Source organism: Caenorhabditis remanei, chromosome II (assembly GCF_010183535.1).
Source record: "Caenorhabditis remanei strain PX506 chromosome II, whole genome shotgun sequence".
NCBI classification, from domain to species: Eukaryota; Metazoa; Nematoda; class Chromadorea; order Rhabditida; family Rhabditidae; genus Caenorhabditis; species Caenorhabditis remanei.
In genome coordinates, this window is record NC_071329.1 from 9,197,712 (window position 1) to 9,218,281 (window position 20,570).

The 20,570-nt window shown below is 36.7% G+C and overlaps 3 protein-coding genes across 3 annotated transcripts; 1 reads left to right on the top strand and 2 right to left on the bottom strand.

Moving 5' to 3' along the window:
• Positions 1-4,742: 4,742 nt before the first annotated feature.
• GCK72_005538 (uncharacterized protein) lies at positions 4,743-6,751 on the top strand (the record flags this gene model as incomplete). The annotated part of the gene is made up of 9 exons (XM_053725231.1): positions 4,743-4,880; positions 4,928-5,065; positions 5,210-5,343; positions 5,388-5,493; positions 5,542-5,736; positions 5,794-5,927; positions 6,016-6,147; positions 6,388-6,563; positions 6,609-6,751. 9 exons carry the CDS (start codon positions 4,743-4,745, stop codon positions 6,749-6,751), a joined length of 1,296 nt encoding a protein of 431 aa, XP_053589425.1.
• Positions 6,752-7,018: 267 nt separating this feature from the next.
• Positions 7,019-9,143, bottom strand: GCK72_005539 (uncharacterized protein; the record flags this gene model as incomplete). The annotated part of the gene is made up of 9 exons (XM_003116997.2): positions 7,019-7,117; positions 7,168-8,028; positions 8,075-8,355; positions 8,405-8,495; positions 8,548-8,637; positions 8,682-8,814; positions 8,863-8,940; positions 8,994-9,066; positions 9,119-9,143. 9 exons carry the CDS (start codon positions 9,141-9,143, stop codon positions 7,019-7,021), a joined length of 1,731 nt encoding a protein of 576 aa, XP_003117045.1.
• A 3,342-nt stretch (positions 9,144-12,485) lies between these two features.
• On the bottom strand, positions 12,486-12,944 carry GCK72_005540 (uncharacterized protein; the record flags this gene model as incomplete). Its single annotated transcript, XM_003116899.1, has 2 exons — positions 12,486-12,628; positions 12,866-12,944. 2 exons carry the CDS (start codon positions 12,942-12,944, stop codon positions 12,486-12,488), a joined length of 222 nt encoding a protein of 73 aa, XP_003116947.1.
• Between the last annotated feature and the right edge of the window lie 7,626 nt (positions 12,945-20,570).

Consider the following 20,570-nt stretch of genomic DNA (forward strand, 5'->3'; position numbering starts at 1 on the left):
GGCGAAGGAGGACTTACTTCAAAGTGGATAGACCAAATCGGTTTTATTCGAATTTCTAAATTCTTTTCTTGGTTTTTCAAAAGATTGGAATAGAAGGTTTCCATTGTATTTTCATAGAGAGCCTCCGACTTTCAATTTGTATTATAACACCCCCGGAGTACTAGAATACACATTTCTTCTGTTTCGAAACTTCCGCGTCAGTTCGTCACATATTTTATTCACAAGTCTCTCAGAACTTTCAATATATTCCACCTAAACCCACAAAGCACACTTGGTGGTGGGACACTACTTTGTTTAATTCATTTGTACGACATTTTTTGTTGAAAATCACGTTTTTGGGACCTTCGAACTACAGAAACTGGGAACTTTTTCACTAAGTTTTTTGAACGTTTTGAAATATTTTTGAATCGTTATTTAATTAGCTCCGACAAATGTTGATACTAGACGTAGACAATGTTTTCAATTTGTCACAGTTTTGAAGTGGAATACGTTGGATGTCTACAAGTAAGCTGAAACGATTCGTCACAAATCATTTTCTTTTTCTAATTTCTAATCTCCTGTTTCGAATGTTCTTCCTCAAAAAACCATTAGCGAACAAATTCAATTCTGCATTCTCATGTTTCTTGAATTTCAAAATGCCTACTACCGTATCCTCATCTATGTTTTCTTCTGGAATTGTCTGTCACGTTTCAGCTCATTCTCCGGTCTCACTCACCATCTTCGTCCTCTTTTTGTTCCTTCTTTCTTCTCCTTTTTCTTCACCGCACTCCGCCATTTTCATCAACCTCTTGGGACATATTTGTGTACATTTATGGGGTGTTCTGTCTATCTTTTTCCTATCTATACTCTATATTTTAGTGTCTACCAATGCCCGTTCTGATATCGCAACTACATATCTTTGCCGACTTTTTCATTTTGTTTTCTTTTTTATTTTTATGAGAGAAAACACGAGAAATACGTGAGAATTTACTGCTTCAGAGAGCTGGGGGAGGTGCTGTAGCAGATAGATCTAAATATTGATATCAGGCTTTGTTCGTTTTCTGAATCGCATAGTGAGAACGTGAAATATTCGGTGTCTGATTGAGTTTTCATTTGTATTTCCATTCTTTTCTATAATAAAATATCTTAGTAATTCTCTGATAAGTCACTTTCTGAAAAAGCTATTGTTTTTAAAAAGAAAATCACCTGTCGCCGTGAGTACAGTGCTAGAAAATTTCGAATATTTTCCCAAGACAATTTCCAATGAAAACAATGATTTTGGCTGTATTTTGAGAGGTTTAAGTCTAGATAAATTCCCCAAGAAGCTTGTTTTCACAACCTCTAATATCTATGAGTAACGATAAGAAGTTAGGTATAGTTTTGATCTGAAACAGTCCCTCCTGTGTTTGTTGTCAAAAAGGCTTCTAAAAAGATTCCATAAACACCTGAAACACCTACCAACTGAAGTATTTTTGATCTATTTAGCCAGGAAATAATAATAAAACAAAGAACGAGAAAAAGTCTGGAGTCGACAAAAAAGAAGAAGTGATGAATGTTCATTTGGTTCTTCTTCTCATCCGCAAACTCTCTCCGGAGCCCTCATCTTTAGCGTTTCTTTCCGCGTTTTCTTGTCTTGTTTTGTCTCTGAATGTATGTGACAAGCTCATCGAGCACCTTTTCCTTCTTCTTCTCATAATCGGATTCTTGTTCATTTTTGTGAGTGTGTGTCCGTGTCCTCCCTCTACAAATTTCTTCTTTTTTCTTTCTTAATTAAAACTCTTCGACTTTCCACCTACTCCTTTGCCTTCAGCCCACCTACGTGTGCTTTGTTCTCCGGAAAATAAGGAAAAGAAGTCACATTCACAGCCAATTACTTTGGAGGAAGAAAAAAAACGGAATAGACTAATTGTTGCGTTCTGAATGACATGAAGGCGAGTGTCGTCCCTGTGGGAGACAAGGGCATTTCAGTCTGAAAATATCTGAAAGTTTTTGTACTGAGAATGTCATCACGTCATTTCTAGGCTGAAGGGGGGTACAAATCCGAAGTTACTGTTGAAAGTTATCCCTTCAAGTGTTTCAAGATATGAAAACATTAAAGCACCACGTTTTTTCAGGAAGTTGGAGAATTGCGATATATTTTTGGCTTACTCTAGACGGAAAATACTTGAAATACGTGCTGAAAATGTAGAAATACATCGGAAGGAAATGAAAAAACCCCGTTGTTCAATCTTGAAAAACTTAATACGTTTTGTAAAATTTGGACTTCCTCGTTACTAGACTGTTGTTGAACACTTCTACTTATGTTTTGATTTTTATTTTCAGCATTCGATATTGTACTTGTCTCCCGCAGGAAATTTGTAGAGAAGTTTAATTTCATTTGACATTTAAAAATATTTTCAAAAGATTTTAATCAAGTTTTCAAATGATTTCATCTCGCTGAATCTCATCAGAATCCTGAACTTTCTGCACTGAAAATAATAAGATTTCCAGTGACCTTTTCTTATTTTGGATGATATTCTCACTTCCTTTTCCTTGTTGTTTTTCCTTAGATTTTGCTACTGTAACTCTATAAGTTTTACTCTTTTTGCAATAATCATTCTTAAACCCACAAAATTCTCGCACCCCAATTTCCGCAGTAGATCTTTTGTCCAAGAAAAATAGAAGTTTTTCTAGTTTTGTCCTCTCATTCCTTGTCTTCATTTGGGATTTTCAGGAGGAAAAACTTGCACAAATGAGGAAAAAATCCCGTCATTTTTGTTTGCACGAAGAGTATTTTCTAATCAACCTTTCTATTAGATTTTGTTGTGACAAAGGGAAACGAACTTTCAAGTTGACATGACTTCCTCTCTTCCGGTTAACTTTTCGGTTCTCAGTTTTTTAAATCTTCATAGAGAATTAAATCAAACTTCAAAGGTAACTTTTATTTTATCTAAATGTTCATTTATTATGACGACTTAGCTTCAAATTTCATTTTCTTAGTTATCTTACCAATCTATCTTTATCTCAGTAAAACAACCGATTCCTCATTTTTTTCATGGAGAAAAGGGAACAAAAAGTGGGCGGAGTCTCTGGTTTGAGGTGCTCCATAGAGGAGAGGAAAAGAGAATTCAAGTCAATTACACCCCGTGTTTCAATCACTTTTTTGTCTCTCTTCTACTTTTTTCTAAGTACTTTCGATGACCATCTTTCCATCTTTTCTCATCTCTTGCACTTTTTACTTTACCAATTTCTTGTTTCTGATTATTCAGTCACTCTCGGACTCCTACAGTAATCCTTTTCGGTTTGATGGTTTTTGAAAATAAAATTGAAAAAGTTTATTTGAAATCTCATAGTTTATAATCGAAAAGATGCCAATAAAAGCATCATTCGAATCAATTTGCCAGATGTGTTTGATCATTTTCCACCTACTCCGTCCATTCGTCAAGTAGTGTGAAAAGTTGTCGATTTTCATTGATTTTCAGAGAAAACCACATCCAATGTTCATTTTTTGTAAGTTTGAAAACCAGTATAAATACGACGTTCCAAATTGCCTGAAAGACTTTCGAATTGCTCTGAGTCACGCCTGTGAGCATTATGAAATCTATCTCACCTGTGAAGTTAATGGTCCACATGTCATTTCGATGCTCTTTGAAAACTTTAGAATGAAATATTTTGAGGGCATCAAGTTAAATAGATTAAAAGAAAGAAGATCCTGAGTGATATCTAACTGTTCAATTTTCCACATGTCTTGATCTCTCGATTTTCCAAATGACGCTAGAAAAAGTTCATGATTTCTTCTCATTTGACTAAACCTCTTCTCCTTTTCTTCTTTTTTCTTCCACCTTCAACTCTCCGGAGACCTCTTTGATTTGCGTAAATGACATGACTTCACCACTTGCTAATTACCATGTCCGTCACCACTCTTCTTCTTTTTCTCTCTTTCCATTTTTTTTGTCTCTTGTTTTTTTGTGTCAAGAAAGAGAGAAAAAATTGCGAACTTCTCTTTATATTCCAGCTATTTTCGCCACCTGCAATTCGGTTTCTAGAAAATGAAAGGTTCTGGATTTCACCAAATATCCAGATAAATCTGTTTTATGTTATAGTTATAGTTTCCAAGTCAATTCATGTGTTTTCGGTATTTAGAGTACACTGGTTACCTGACTTCAGAAGGTATAAAAATTTGAATCAAGACTTGGAAAAAAGAACTGTGTCTACATTAGACACACTAATTGTCAATGAGCATTTTATTTCGGATACAATAACCTTTTTGTGGAATTTTGGAATGTGTAGAAGAAGAGTCACATAAAGTTTTTCATTTTTAGTTTGACATAATTTGAATAACCAATCTTTATCTGAAACCAGAAATCTATGACATTTCAGGTATTTTTCTTACTTCCCCCAATTGTTCTCTAAAAACTATCTTTCATTTCTCTGTTGCTCCCTAATTCCTAGAGATAGACCCCTTCTAGTTGAGAAATTTATTTTTGTGTTTTTTGCTCTTCCTTCGTTTTTTTCATGATAATTCGATTCGATTCTTCCCTTTTTCCAGACATTCCATTTCAATTGAGAATATGTTCCCGAGTCTTCCTGAAATTGTCTCATTCTTTTCCTCTTTTTTCTCCGTTTTATTCATTTTTCATAAATTCCTAATACTGTCTGTTCGTCATCATTTCACGCTCTAACAGATCAATTTCACTTCTTCTTAGAAGTATTTCGAACAATATTCCCGTCTTCTATTCTTTCAATTTTCCGCTAAAAGGGAAAACTGTTTTCTTTTCCAGAGAATGGACACAACGACAGAACTGATGAGTGCAGAGGAAGAAGAAGTGATTTGTGGACTGTATGAAGGATATTCGACGCAGAGATTCATTATTATTACTATATGTACAACTGTCGCATTGTTTGGAGTTTTTGCTAATTTGGTAATGAAATCAATCTAAATCTGATCCTGATAAGAAGATGTTTTCAGCTTCTGATGGCAGTATTCCGTCGATCTCTTCCTTCTTCCATATTTCTTGCTACCCTTGCCACATGTGACTGTTTGATTTGTTTAACGTATACATTGTTATTCGGTGTTGACGCTGGAATTTGGTATAGGAAGAATACGGTAATTCAGTACTTCATTGAACTCTAGTCTAGATTCTGTCAAATAACTGTTTTCATCTAATAATCTCTCACTAACTGACCTGATGTTCTCTTGACTAACTTTTAATTTTATTCCCCAAACCTCTCATTCAGATTAGTATTTCAGGCGCTCTTCTTCCTTTATCATCGATACATTGTCCCTGTTTTCTTCATCGCCAAAGTCGTTCAATTCGCGATACCGTTCATTCTCATTCTCATTACTTTTGAGAGATATTTATGGACTTGCAGTGAACCGAGAAGGTTTGATTCTGCTCTATTTCAGAACTATAACCCACTTATTTCAGACAAATGTTCTCAGCGATATTCAACGAAAGAGGACGAATTGTCACTGTAATCTTCGTTTGGTTTTTCTCCGTAGCTCTCCGATTTCCAGTTCTTTATGCAATGAAAGTAAGTGGATTCAGAAGTTTGATGCATAGCAATTATACTCGTGTTCAGGTCAAAACATTCCCGGGTTGTGATGATTACTTTAGAAGTGAATCGGTGGCTGGAACTTCTTTTGCAGCTACAGAAGCATATGAGATATACGATTTTCACGTTATCACAGCAATTCAGATGATATTTCCATTCGTGGTACTTCTTCTTCTCAACTTCACAATTATCAAAAGATTGGTTGCGGAGAAAAGAGAAAATGTAAATATTCTTTTTTCGTCTTCTATATCCAAATAACCAATTTCCGTTGATTTTCAGATGTATCCAATTCTACGGAGCGCCGGAACAACAACAGAAGTTAAAAAAGCATCATTCGTTCAAGGAAATCTTCCAGAGAATTATGTTCTTCTTCAAGTAGCCGCCGACGTCATCAAAGAATCTCTTATTCACAGGTAAGAAGTGTGCTCAATGTGTGTCTGTGCTCCACAAAAAGGAGTTGCTCTTTCCTATCCTTGAACCATGAAAACAAAAAACGTGCAGTTCGGTTGCGGTATCATCTGAAATTGTGCAAAATGAGGATGCAGAAGACGACGATATTGATTGTTCGGTTGATGTGGATATGCCACGTCATCGACCATCAATATTCCATACTTTTGTATTGGCACTCAGGGAGTGAGTAAACGGAATGAATATCTCGCGAAATGCCGAGAATATAGTAGTACACATATTGTAATCCTCTTCTAACTTCTTCTTCTTCTTCTTTCAACTTCTCGGAATCATTGACCCAATTTCTCTGAAAATTGAACTCGGAGTGAACTTCTAAACGTGGCAACCGATATCTTCTTGCCTTGTTATAATCTCCTTCTATCTCTACCTCCTGTTTTGATTTCTACTCAACTATTTGTTTTCCAGATCATCTCGAAGCAAACGCTCCCAACTCCGTAATGCCATTTACACGATGTTGGCAATCGTCACTTCATACTTGGTTTGCAATGGAGTTCATTTGTTCTTGACAATTCTCGAAAGATTTGATCCTTCTTACTTGTATGATTCAGTTGACAGTTCACAATCCAGTACATTTTATATCGGTGAGTTCGATATGATCAAACCTGAATGTTTCGTTTTCTTTTCAGTATTATCCGACACCGTATCAATCTGCTACATGATATCTTCTGCTATTCGCATTCTCATCTATGCAAAGTGCAATCCGAAACTTCGCCAGGAAATCTCTGACTACGTCAAACGAGAGAAGAGCATCGAAACGAACAGCTCCTAATTATTTTGCTTTTAAGAACATTATCTTTGTTACTCTTATTACGGGAGCTCATATTATGACGATGATAAATAAAGAAATAAACAATCATAATAAGAGAAGAAAACACATAGAGAAAAGGAATAAATAGATAAACAACTGGGGAAAATTTCAAATTTCACTCGAATAGTTAAAGTCTGAAACTCATCGGAAATGAAACAAGATGTAAGTCAAAGTCAAGTCGAAAGAGAAAAAAGGGAAGAAATTATGTAGAAGGAAAAATAGGCTGCCTCAAATTGACAACTTGGCGATATCAGCGATATACTCTTCTTCGCGCTTAATCTTGTCCAATTGATTTGGTTGAAGGTGATCACCGTTTGCCACTTTTTGCTGAAATTACATTAATGTATTTGTGCAGGGCAGTTTTTTTGAAAACATACTTTGAGAACTTTAATCTCCTCAACCTTCTTTTTAAGCTGGAAGAGTTTTCGGTCCTGTTCTGATTGTTGTGGTCGGAATGGTTGAGGAGCATTTCCATTCCCGTTTCCGTTTGCGTTGAAACGTTGTGGTGGTCGCTGATTTTGGTTACCATTTGTTGGAGCTACTGGGACAGCTGTTGGAGGTCCTGCTGATCCACCACCTCCTAGCGGTTTTCTGAGATGAGGTGGAATGTAAGCACCAGCTTGACGTACAGCTCCAGCTGGTACGTTGTTCAATGGATGAGACGCATCCTTCTTCTTGATGGGGAGTCCAGCAGCCATCTTGTCGGTCTTGGTGAGCTCCTTGATAGCGAACTTGTTGTATCCCATCATTGGACGCCACCTCACTTCCCAAAGTTCTTCCTTTGGAGAGTCGAAATGTGTCTCAGCAAGCATCCGACCCGTATAATGCCAGAAGCGGTAGCAGTTATCGATACGGAGACGTGGTGCGGTGGTACACGTGACGAAATGCTGACCGTCAGGAGCCCAATCGAAGAGTGTTGTATTCGGGACTTCAATAGAGATGATCTCTTTTTTGTTTTCCACATCCCAGAACTCCATTTTTCCCTTCGAGATGTTGCCAAAACCACAAATCAAAACGATATTTCCAAAGGCATTGTAGAAAACATCGTTTCGGGGTCCTTCGAGAAGATCGAAGATTGGAACTCCTTTTTGGTTATAGAATGTCACTTTCGCCGGCATGTAACCGTAACAAACAGCAAATTCGCGTCCGTTTGGATTCCATTTCGCTGCGTAAATTGGTCCTTGCTTTTCCAGTGGAACAATCACGGAGTCTCCGGATTGGATATTGATCAGAAACAGCTGAAAATTTTTGATTAAAAATACTAAATTTCAACCTTTTACTAACACTTTGTTCTCCGTAGTAGGATTGATTCGTCTTATCGACATCAACAGATGCCAAAATCAGGAGTGCATTTCCACGTTGATTCCAGGTAACAACAGCCTTGTCGGATTTGTAGAAAGTGCGATTGGCGACGACTGGGAAGCTGGCGGAGACTTTATGAACACGCACACGAGCCGGATTCGATGAAACTGCTGGCACGTAAACAGCGACATGATTTGGAGCTGATCCAGGACTCAACGCGAAGCTTGTGGCACCTTTCTCCACGAGTTTGTGATCATAACGTTCTATAAAAATCCAATTTTGAAATCAATAGTTACAGTATGAATAAAGTACCAAAAGACATGTTAGTGTAGAAGAAAATTTCGCTTCCGACCATTCTTGCTGCCAGCGTTTCATCATCAGAAAACTGAGGCTCCCACGACGACTGAAAGTTCATATTTCGAATCCGTTGCAGTACAAATCACTACTGGACTAACCTCTTTAGGAGCCGAGAAAGTGGAGACGTGCTTACCGTCTGCAAGACTGTAAACTCGAACATTCGGTTCTGGTTTTTGGTTTTCTGAGGTCTAAAAAAAGAGCGATGATTTGAAATTCGAAAGAATCGGCACACCTTTGCGCCATAAATTGCCCATGGCTCAAACGTCAGCAGAAAGTTGTCCTTGGGCGAGAACAGAATCTTCCTAGTTCTTTTCAGTTCAAGGCATAAGACTTCTTTGTTTGTGGCGATCTCGAATACCCGTGTTCTGAAAATAATTATATTTATCTGTGTTTAATCAAACGAGATGTGTTACACTTGATTATCGCAGTAGGCGAACAGCTGTCCGTTGTTACTGTAGGCGAATACATTGCAAGCAACTTCTTTTGAACTACTGAAACAATTCATGACGTTTTTATACTATGAACGATATCGTAGGTAACTCACTTGTTCTGCTCAAAAACTGTTACTGCGTCTGTGCCCAACCCACGCTTCAGGTAGAAGCCTTGACTTGATCGAACTGAAACATTTTATCATTTTAGGCCTATTTCAGCCGTCAATCTGCAACTCACCGGCGTACACCAGGTTATCACCCATTTTATTGATTGAATCAATGTTTGAGAAAGTCTGAAATGAGAAAAAAATGAACAGTTTTCTTTTAAGCCGGAGAAAAGAAGAAAAAAAAATTATTCGAATTGCACTTAGAATCACGAGACGGCGTCATTTTCAGTGTCGGCAGACATTTCAGCTGCAGACTTTCGTACACCGTATACAGCAGAAAAACAAACAAAGAGCGAACGAAGAAAGAAAAATCAAAGATAAAGCCAGGATTGATCAAAATTGCAAAAACTTCGAAACAATTTTCACCAAAAAAAATCATCTAATTTCTCTGCATTTGCGCGTCAGTGTGTTTGCAGACGTTGGGGGACCGGCGCCCGGGCGCGGCAATTTCAAGAAAAACTTTTCGAGCAATAAAATTGAGTACATTTGGAAAAGCATGTCTGTCATTTGGGAAATCATATCTGTTCAGAGAAAAAAAAATCAATTGTATTTTTACAATGTTCAACAACCGAGTTACCTCAGACGCAATTGTTCGCACAACGGTTCTGCGATGCTTAATAAGCTCATTCACGGTGTTCATCCACACTCTGGTAAGATATTCATTTGAAGTAGAATTTCTGATCAAGATATCACTAAAACTCCCTTTTTGCGAACACGTTCTACAACATTTCCCCATTTCTATTCCAATTCAAGAATAGAGGAAGTGAGATCATTGTCAGGATGTCTGGATATTCTGCTTTTCATTGTCGAGTAGTCTGAAAATAAAAACGTGCGTAGGCACGAGACCAACAGGAATTAATTGGTCGCCTTGTTTTTTTTAGTCAGGAACGAACGAACGGAATAATTTGGCTTGAAGTATTCAGGAAACCACTTTCCAAAAGTTCAAAACGACTCGATGATTCATATTCTCTTCTCGGCTCCCTATTCTAACGGATAGTTTTTTGGGTCTTCTGAGTACAGCAGATAATCGGTTACAATCTGAAAATCGTAATATCCTGATTAAAATCTGCAAATATGATTACCGGGATATTCTGTTCTGCACAAAAATGCACACAATTCACGTTTTCCGAAGCTAAGATTGAGATTTGAGGTCATAATCTTTCTGATTTAAAAACTGGCTTCAATCAAACATCGTTCATACACATCCTTCTATTTATAATTCTCTACTTTCATGCCCTTTCTAACCCCCTAATCCTTTCATTTCTATTCACCCTCCTATCACATCCACCAGATAACATATATCTCCTTCTTCCGCTGAAAGATTGACCATTCTTAAGACTTAAAAATCTGCAATCCGGGTGATGACAGGGAATGATAAGGCTGACACTGTACTTATGGCTGATAATCCACGTGTTTTCAGTGAAAACATGTCTGGATTATTCATTCAGTGAGCAACAACTGACGGCTAAAGTTCGGAAATTTGTTAAAGTGGTACGGAAAAGAGATGTTTGGAATTAAGCTACCGTAGTGAGCCCATTTCCAACTAACAACTCATTGCATCTTTATTTTTGTTCCGTTTTCACAGGTTTCACCAATCATGACTTTCAGTCATTCATTCATTGGAAAATATACACCATTTATAAATATAACTACGAAGAATGATGAAATGAGGAAATAGAATTTAGCATCACGTAGTAATTTGAAGAGTGAAGATCAAGACATAAACCGAATCCGAAAGAAGGTGTCCTTAAAACTTCCGATCTATGGGAAAAAAATAGATTTTCTTGGTTTGAACTCGGAGAAGACATAAAATAAGTTTCCGAGGGAATTACTGTAAATCAAAAATCAAGTTCTGAATGTTTTTGATTCCGTATAATATTTTCTATGTCAACTTTAAAAGATCTGTTAAAAGTATTACCAAAATTCTCTTTTTCAGTCAAAACTCACTACGATTCTCATTTAATCAGCTCTGAGTTTGAGTTTCTGATCTGAATCTTCTGCATACTGTAAACAGATTTCTAAAAATATGGAATTAAGGCGTTAAACTGAATTAATCCAGAAAACATTTGAGCATGTTAACTGAAAGAAAAGAAGTGAGTACTGCTGACGAGGGACGTTTTACTTGGAAATGGCCATTCAGATGGATAAAAAAACATAAACAACTCATGAGTTCAGAAAACTATTTAATATCGAATGTAGTCTTTAATAGTTGTTTCAACATTTCAATTCATATTATAATTAGTTTTTAAAATCAATTCTTCTAGAAGCAGTCTGTTGAAAATGAGTTTTTCTCAGCCTTAAAAACGAACATAGCTACAGATGTAGGGTTCTAGAATCATGACATTCTGGATTGATGGCCTCTAAGTCTCAAAGTTGACTAGTATCTTAGATTCCTATTCAAGAACTTCTAGGTGAAAACTATTTCGATATCCTGAAATCTTTTGCACTCGCTTGGAGCTCCCCTGGTTAATTTGGTCGTACCAAGTACGTGAACTGAACTTTCGTTTTCACGAAACTTTCGGCATTTTGTATGTGATTCGGATGGATTTGAAACCGAAAGTAAGAACATTGGAGCAAAAGAGAAACATAACGAAGCCTTAAACCTTTCTCCATATCTCTCTGAACTTCATCAGCTCCTGAATGAACTTAAAAGACCCAATTTCAATCAAGATTACGGTAGTGATGTCATGAGTCTGTTGACCCAGTTGAACCCAATTTTGCCGTCACCACATGACTCCATCACCAGAGTACTTGTGTATTCAGAATTCGGACGTTTCGACACGAGTTTAATTTGTCATTTGTCTATTTCTTTCTCAGCTTTTTCTTCATTTTGCAGACACAACAATAGTGCGAGGGAGTGAATTATCGCCTTCTCATCTGCCCCTTCTCAATTTCAAAAATGTCGAGAAGCCGAGCCATCCGCGTCGTTTTCTCCGGAATGATCAATTGGCGTGACCGATTTCTCCGGATGAGATGACGTGATGATGGGAAGGGAAGAAGAGGTTTCAAAAGTAGTAAAGTAAATCTTGATAGCTATGTACTATGAAACTCAATCGGAAATTCGTGCTCAAGTGATTCGGATACGTCGTCGAACAATTTCCGGTTTGAAAGACTTGGATACAAGATTTGAAAAATATTAAGACGTTTTATTAAACACAAATCGAAGAGAAGCAACTATTATATAGTTGAAATGAAATAACAATTTGGGGGGGGGGCGGTTGAACATCCGAATGTTCTCGAGTATCTTACAGTTAAAGGGGACATTCCAAGTAAAAATTCAATCATAAGGCAGAGATGGTGGGTGTGGTTTGTAATGAGTCTGGGAGCACAAAAATACGACTTAACAAGAAGAAAAATTGAGAAGTGAATGTGGGCTTGAAGAATTGATAAATAAATATATTTTCAAAATAAAAACAATCTGGACGTAGTACTGTAATCTTAATATCTTCTTGATTTGAGAATCGCTTTGATCATTTTGTCGTGATTTCCACTTGGGAAGAATACGGCCGTTCGTTTCAGAAGGTTCATCAAGTATGGGGCTTCGGCTTCCTCAAGTTCATTGTAACCGTATAGGTTGTTGTCTGAAACAAAATGAAATTTTATTATATGGGTACACAGTGAAGATAGATTTGACGGTTAGATAGTAATTTAGCTATTAATGTATACGGAGTGTTTATCTGATAGTTTCAACAAAGATATTAAGCCCTAGGACAGTACTCATAACTCATAGAACTATGTTTTGCTTCCCTGCTTTTTAACTAACTAAAATTCATAATTCTAGCGCTACTTCAAAGCCAAAAACCCCAACCGATACTCACCTTGGCTAATTGGTTGGCATTGCATGAGTCCAACGATTGAAAGGATAAGAAGAGCAAGTACAAATGTAGAACGGAGCATGTTTTGTATCAGATTATACCAGCAGAATAGTTGAGAAGACGTCTGAATCAAGAGTTTTATATGGGTTGGTTGAAGTGGAGAAGACGCCTCGAAAAGAAGGCGGAGCTTTGTTTTGGAGCAAGACTCCGCCCATTTTCTCTCGACGGCTCTAATTGTAGGGATAAGAGGAGAAGAACAGAGAAAAAAGGGGAAAAGTATGAGAAATACGAATGGAAATTCGGAAAGGGGAGAATGGTAAAGGAATAGAATTATACAGTGATTTTGGAATTTCGAATCCGGAAATACACAAGAAAGTGTGACAAGAACTATGGTAAAGAGCTTTTCAGAAAGGATTTTTGAGGGTTTGATGAGATTTAAATCTGAAATTTGAATGTAAGGATTGATGGATTTAATGTACTTATTAGGCTCGGTTTGGTAGACAAACTGATCAAACTAACGGATAAGTAAAGAGATGTTTCTGAAGGGAGATAATCCAATACGACGTCGCAATTTTAAGATCTTGTGTATTGGAAGAGGCATGTTTTAAAGATTTTTTGATCGAATAGACTGAAAAACCTCGTGTTTGGTTTCAAGGATTATTTTGGATTTGGTGGAACACGGAAACAGTTTTCGAACTAGAGACTGTTCTATCAACTGCTTGAGATTAACATTTTTAAACGGGCGAGATTGAGAAACACATCAGACGTTACACGAATATCAGGATACTATTTCTGCAAAGTTAATGGCATTTGAACATAATAAGTTGAAAGTATTCGGAGGCATTTACTCACAGAAAGAAAATGTGATCATAAATAAAGAAATTGGTTGAATGCCCGCCATTAGACGCAGAGCTATTTGTATCGAAACAGTCTCAGACTCATTAAATCTATACCCGAAACTCCATGAAACACTTCTGAATCATTCGTTGATTTTGAAGTCTTTGTGATGTTAGAAACAGACAATTTCCGTATTCATTCCAAGTCAAAAGTACCAAGTAAACAATCGAAAATTTGAGCAAGTCGTGCAATTCTGACCTAGTCTCAAACTCTTTGATTGCATACAATTTCCGAGTCATTTGTCATAAATACAATCTCTTCAGATCAACATAAACAACGTCATAAGATCGAGTGAGTAAACATTTCCACCTTTGATCCTGGTCAACCAAAAGGTGCTAGAAGTATAAAAGACAACAACTTTTGCGATGTTGGGACACCTGAATTCTGTTGTGTGATGGTCAGCGACAGCTGATTTCTCATAACTTTACAGTTGTATGAAAAAAATTGTAACAAGTTTTGCAGATGTATAAAATAGTAAAAAGTCTGAGGAGCATTCCGAACAAAATTAGAACTTGCATTTTTTGTTCTTACTTGATCAGACTTCTGTAGAAGGTGCCAATTATGTTCTGACTGGGACAAAGTACAATTTGTTTCACGACCAAAAGTACACGTTTTCCTAATTACGGGTCAACTTGTGACGTGGAAAGAAAGTGTTTGATTGAATGAGAAAATATTGAGAATCGAATAATTGATGTTTTAATTGGAAATTGATAGAGGAAAAAACCAATTTGGGTGATATCATATCATGCGTGAAATTAGATATTCAAATATGATGGGAATATATTAAAATCTTTAATTTGTAGGGGGCGTTCGTGCTTTTCCATAAGGAAGGAACAGGTGAAAAGGCAGGAACTAGTTCTGGATATAGGGAAGTTAAAGTGGTGATACAGTAGCTTGTATAATTGGTCTGTTGCATTTATCGAAGGTTGAATAATTTGAAGTTACTTGTGATGGCACAGTAGTACAATCTCGGACGGCCTGTACAAGCTCTTGGTCTGCCCAACCGTGAAGAGTAATTGCCTATGGTTGATTGAAGGGACCCAAATTCGTTGAACCCGAGTTCACCTTGAAAAGTGGCATCTTCGGAATTCTTCCAGTATGTTATCAAATCAGATATACCATTCTCGAAGATCGAATGAGCTCAGAATATCTCATTCCTCCCTCCATCCACAACTGTTTCTCCAATGCAAAGACATCCGTTCCAGATAGTCGATGACCAAAAATAACTGGTTTCCACCTCTAGAAGCCTCATTTCCACCAAATCGTAAATCCACACCTTTCCCAGAAACCCATAAAAACTCCCCCACGTTTCTATTCTAAATCTGGGCCAACATCTCCATCAACCCCGACGTCTTATTGCTCTTTCGTGTGGTTTTCTTAACGACTTCTCGTGAAATCGTTGCTCTCACCCACACCCTATTATTAGATGTATACATCCACAGGTCACCTGAGCATCTAAATCATATTCCACGTCATGAGAAGATGTCTGACCACTTGAGACAACTAAAAAGCAATAAATCAAAGTTGTATACTACCATTATTCATACCTCCCACATCAGACACACTTAAGGTGACATCGACATTTTAGGCACTGGAAGTTTGGTGCCAGGCAATATTTTCCCCCGAATAAAAGTTTTTGTTTGGTGGAAAACTTTCACGCGTAGTATTTACGAAATTTCAACATTTACAAAAATAAATGTAGTTGATCAAGTTCTCAATGGGCAATTGGAATACTTGGAGACGAAAAGAAAATTAGAAATATTTAGTGTCTGAATTCCACAAAAGCTCTTTTTGACCACCCGGACAAAAAAGATTTGTGGCTTATTCAGAGAGAGAGAGAGAATTGGATGGGTGTCTGAGATTGATCATTTTGGGATATGATTAGAATGATGATACCATCAAGACACTATGTGAAAATATGCGAATAGAGTGATTTTGGAACTATGATCATGAAAATTGCTGTATTTTGGGGAAATAGGAAGTAATCTATTCAGATACATAAGCTGATGATGCAGTGTGATCAGAAAACTGGGCGATTTGAAAGAGAGTTTCAGGCTATTTCTACACCATATGACTCATGTGAGTTCGAACATTATAGAATCATTTTGAGATCTCATATTTAACTCATTGAGATACATCAATTTGTATCCTCTCATTTGCTTAAGTTGATGCTCTTTACCCTAATATCAACATGAAGAGATTTTTGATTCGTCTGGAATGTGAAAACTTCAAAGCTAAAGGGTGATGTCTAAAGGTAAAGGATAAGCTGGATTTTCAACTGAAGCTGTTTTAAGGAATTCAATGCCTTTCAACGTTTGGAACAGTTTCCTAAAAGTACTTAGAGCCGAATTTTTCCTCCACCGTATTCAGAATGTTTTCTCCACTTTAACTTTAAAAGTTCGTAGACTAAAGATTCCTAAACTTTTGAGCTTTTCCGACTCAACTTTTTAAGATTTGCAGGAATCTAATATTAGATAAAAAGAGAGCAAAAGAGTTTCTTGTCTCTCACGTTCATGATCTCGTTGATTCATTTTGAATAAATAAATCGTCTGAATGCCACGTCATGATAGATAGACGACTAGACAAGATACTTGTTGGATCTGAAATGTAAAAAAGTTATAAGAAGTGACAAGTCGGATTAGCTTTTCAAATTTGTAGGATTTTGTTTGTTGACTTGGTTGTTGCACTCCGATTTGTCCTATTTTTGAATGGAAACTACATTTACTCATAGAAATAATCAGGAAGTAACTGACCAATTCAGAAATAAAATTATCCGAAAAGAAGATGATGTGAGATGATTCCAGTTAAAAATAAATGTGCACATCTCATTCAGAATACCAAATCCGTACGCGACTAGTACGATTTTCTCATTCTCTTCTGGAAGACACCACCCCATTTAAAAATACATTAGTGGAAATAAGAGTGTCAATGACTTCATTTCCATTTGAGCAGACAGTGACGAAGACGTTCCGCTTTTCTCTTCTTTTGAAAGAAAGAAGAAGAGGACGTGGGAGACAAAACATATTTGAATTTTTCTCCGTGGGTGTCCATTTGAGAACCCATTTACTGCACACAAAAGAAATGTTGATAATGGGAACAGAAATAGGATTGGAAAAGGAAGAGAATAAATGATGACAAAAGGATTTGGGGTTTGATATCTGGTCAGTTGGATTAAGAGAGTTCTGATGTAGGTCGCTGTTTCCAGAAACGAAAAATAAATGTTTTCGGTTTGAGTAGAGCTTGAAATAACTCAAGTTTTAACGAGTAGGGGGCCACCGAAATGCTGAAACTGATTCTCATTTGAAAGCGTCTTATAGTCTCAATGAAATACGAAATGATAAATATCGAAACGGTATGCTAGTTGAAACAAACGTGTGTTTTGTGTCAATGAGCACAACCGGAAACCGTGTGACCGTATTTTGTAGTTTTTGAATCAGAAACGAAGTTTTAGTCTCGAAACATAACTTCGTTTGAAGAAAAAATGTTCCCACCAGAGTTGCGCGGAAGTGATTTTTTCTAGAACGGAAGTCGGAAGTCGGAAGTCGGAAGTAAAATTTGTAATCCGGAAGTCGGAAGTCGGAAGTCGGAAGTAAAATTTCTAATCCGGAAGTCGGAAGTCGGAAGCCGGAAGTAAAATTTTGAAAACGGAAGTCGGAAGTCGGAAGTCGGAAGTGAAAAAACGCCCGGAAGTCGGAAGTTGGAAGTCGGAAGTCGGAAGTCGGAAGTAGATTTTTTCGCAAAGATTCAAAAAATCCTAGAAAAAGTTCATAAAATTCGCGAAAATCAGTGAAAAAATAGTTTTTGGCTGAAGAAAAGCTCATTTTCTTTCTTTTTAGACCATTTTTTCTTCTATTTCTGCGAGATGTACTTTTCCGAAATCCCACAATTATGGAATGACGGAAGTCGGAAGTAAACATCCGAAAACGGAAGTCGGAAGTCGGAAGTCGGAAGTAAAATTTTCAAAACGGAAGTCGGAAGCCGGAAGTCGGAAGTGAAAAACAGCCCGGAAGTCGGAAGTCGGAAGTCGGAATTCCGCGCAACTCTGGTTCCCACGAATAGGTTCAAGCTTCTGAAGAACGGAGTCAATGAGTTCCAACTCCTCAATTATGTGTTCCAAAAGAAAGGAGCTTGTATTATTGAGAACCACTTCAAATTTATAATATTTACTCGAGCTAAAACTAAACGAATTCTTGTTTTTGTTTTGAACCTAATTTTTTGGTTAGTTCTATTTTCAAATAGTCGTTTTCTCTTTTCTTCAAATCACTAATCTACCTAGACAGCGTTTTCCCGGCGGGATCGTCTCAACCATGTTTTTATAAAAATATTCCCATTCACCGTATACTTTTGTCAGAAGAAAAAGAAAAAAGCCATAAACGGCATTATTGACTCTGATCAAACGGTTAAATGTTCAAAATCATGAGAACGTAAAATGTTTTTTTTTCATCCTGTGTGATCAGAAGTTGCAAGTTCTTACCTCATCGTATGCATACTCTTTCGAGCATAATCAAATGTGTTTATGATTTGATTTTTGGATTCTGGAAAAATAGAGTTACAAACAAGACATACGTCAAAGGGTGGGTTCAATATTGTTTCAACAAGCAGGTGCAGATGGACATTTCAACAAAATATTCAGATGCAGGCATAGATTTGAAACAAAAACTTCTGCTTGGAATATGGTGGCTTCTGCTTGGAATATGGTGGCTGGATCCTGAGAGTGCAGAGAGCGAACAATTGAATCAGAGAGAGAAATTGCAAGATCTGCGTCGCTAAACGAGTAAAGAACCACGAGGAAGTAATCGTAGTTTATGTAGATTGATCTCGATCATGCTGAGAAAAACTTCGAGTAACCAACTCAATTATGACTTGTTTTTTTGGCCACTCCAGACTCATTTTGATCTCAATAACCATGATATGACGCAGTTATAAAAACATAATGATAGGGCACAAATCAATCATGAATTGAGTAATCAGAGGGAGGACAATTAGAAGAAATCGAAGAGTTTCTATTTTTGAGAAAAAGTCAGAGGGATTATTTGAAGTGTGAAGAGAATATTAACTCATCATGAAGTAATTTTTTTGCAAAAACTACAGTGCCTCCTCCGAACTAAAATGTCGTATATAGTTTGGAATTGTTTCCCGAAAGTTGTATCTAAATGACGACTTTGTTTTCCCCACATGATTGTCTCACCGTTTTGCAAAAAGTGAAAATAGGATTCTTTGATCAGTGACAACTACAGTATGATTCCAAAGTTTCTCTTAATCTTATTCTGATTTTTATCGTTTACGAAAGCAATCACAAGCTTAGAAGATATTCGGTGTCCGAATTGGAAGATGGAAATTGGAATTACAGATTTATTTCTCTGCAGATGTGTGGTTTTTGGAGTCAAAATATTTTTCTGGAACTGTTCTATTTCCTTATTGGGGGTAGAGAGTTGTTCATATGTTATGAGACTGTTTTCTGGATGAGAACGTGCATTTTATAGTGGGATGATATTTTTGGTTTTGGACAAGAGACTTACAGGGACTACTAAGATTCAAAATATTCCTTTATTGAAATTATTGGAAAGATGCTGTTAAGAGTTTTCTCGAATACTTTAATGATACTCAGTATTCATTTTTACCGTCTAACGAACATGATTTTTGAAGTATAATAGAATTTCAACTCCGTGTTACAGAGATCCAGTGGTTTGATCTATTTTTAGTTGAAAGATGTTTGAAATTTCAGAAAATCTGATTTCAGATGACAAAATATCAGAGTTCATACCTCACTGTAATGCATATCCATTCATACTTTGGTGATCATAACGTAGGTGGAAATATGATATGGAACTATAACGAAAAAGCTGGTTTGCGAACAATAAATCAAGATTTGGGGAGGAATTGGTGATGAAATCATAAGGAAAAGATTTGATATAACTTATAGCATCTAAGCTGACTGTTTTCAGTAACCAAGTTTTTCTTCGTTTCCGTATTCTAGCTATGATTTCATTTTTGATAATTCCAGATTTGATGAGATATGTACAAAACGAGAAAAGTAATATTAGAAAGTGTGAGAATGAATAATACAGTAATCAACAATCTAATCCGGATATTAGAAAACAGAGAATAACGTAGCATGAATCGAAGGGTTACGTATCAGCACAAGGAAAGCACATCCTGGCACATGTTTACATTGGATTCTTTTCTCAAAACGTCACAATTTCAGAGATAAGAAATCACGGAGGTGAATGGATTGACATCAGTCAAAATTCAAACAATCAAAAAATCTGGAACGAGACGGTTTTTTTCAATTTGAAACTTATGAAAGATCACGTTTCGAATCAATCAAACTATATTTCTTCTATATGTCTTTTCTCAATTCTTTTCATCATCATTTCTCAAAAATAGTGCAAATTTCAGAAATAAGAGGAGAAGAGAAGAAGATAATTGAATATCGCAAAATACAAAACACGAGTACTCAGTTGTAAAAAATCGTCATTCGGGGGTGAAATGTTGCTTCTTTTTTGGGAGAAGAACTGAGTTGGAAATGGAAAAGTGACGGGAGGAAAGGGAGAGAAAAATGAAATAGGTGGAGGTCAAGAACTGGGAAAAAAGGAGAGATGAAATTTCCATTGGGAAGTGTTCAAAAAGGGACCTTGGAGTTGGATTACTGTAGTTTTGTATAAAACTGTGAAACTGTGAAACTGTGAAACTGTGAAACTGCCACAATGGTGAATACCTAGAATTTTTTATCAGATCCACTTAAAAACTAGGAATCCACACCTTTGAATTGAATTTCTTCAATTAAATGATCGGAATTAACTGATTCTTT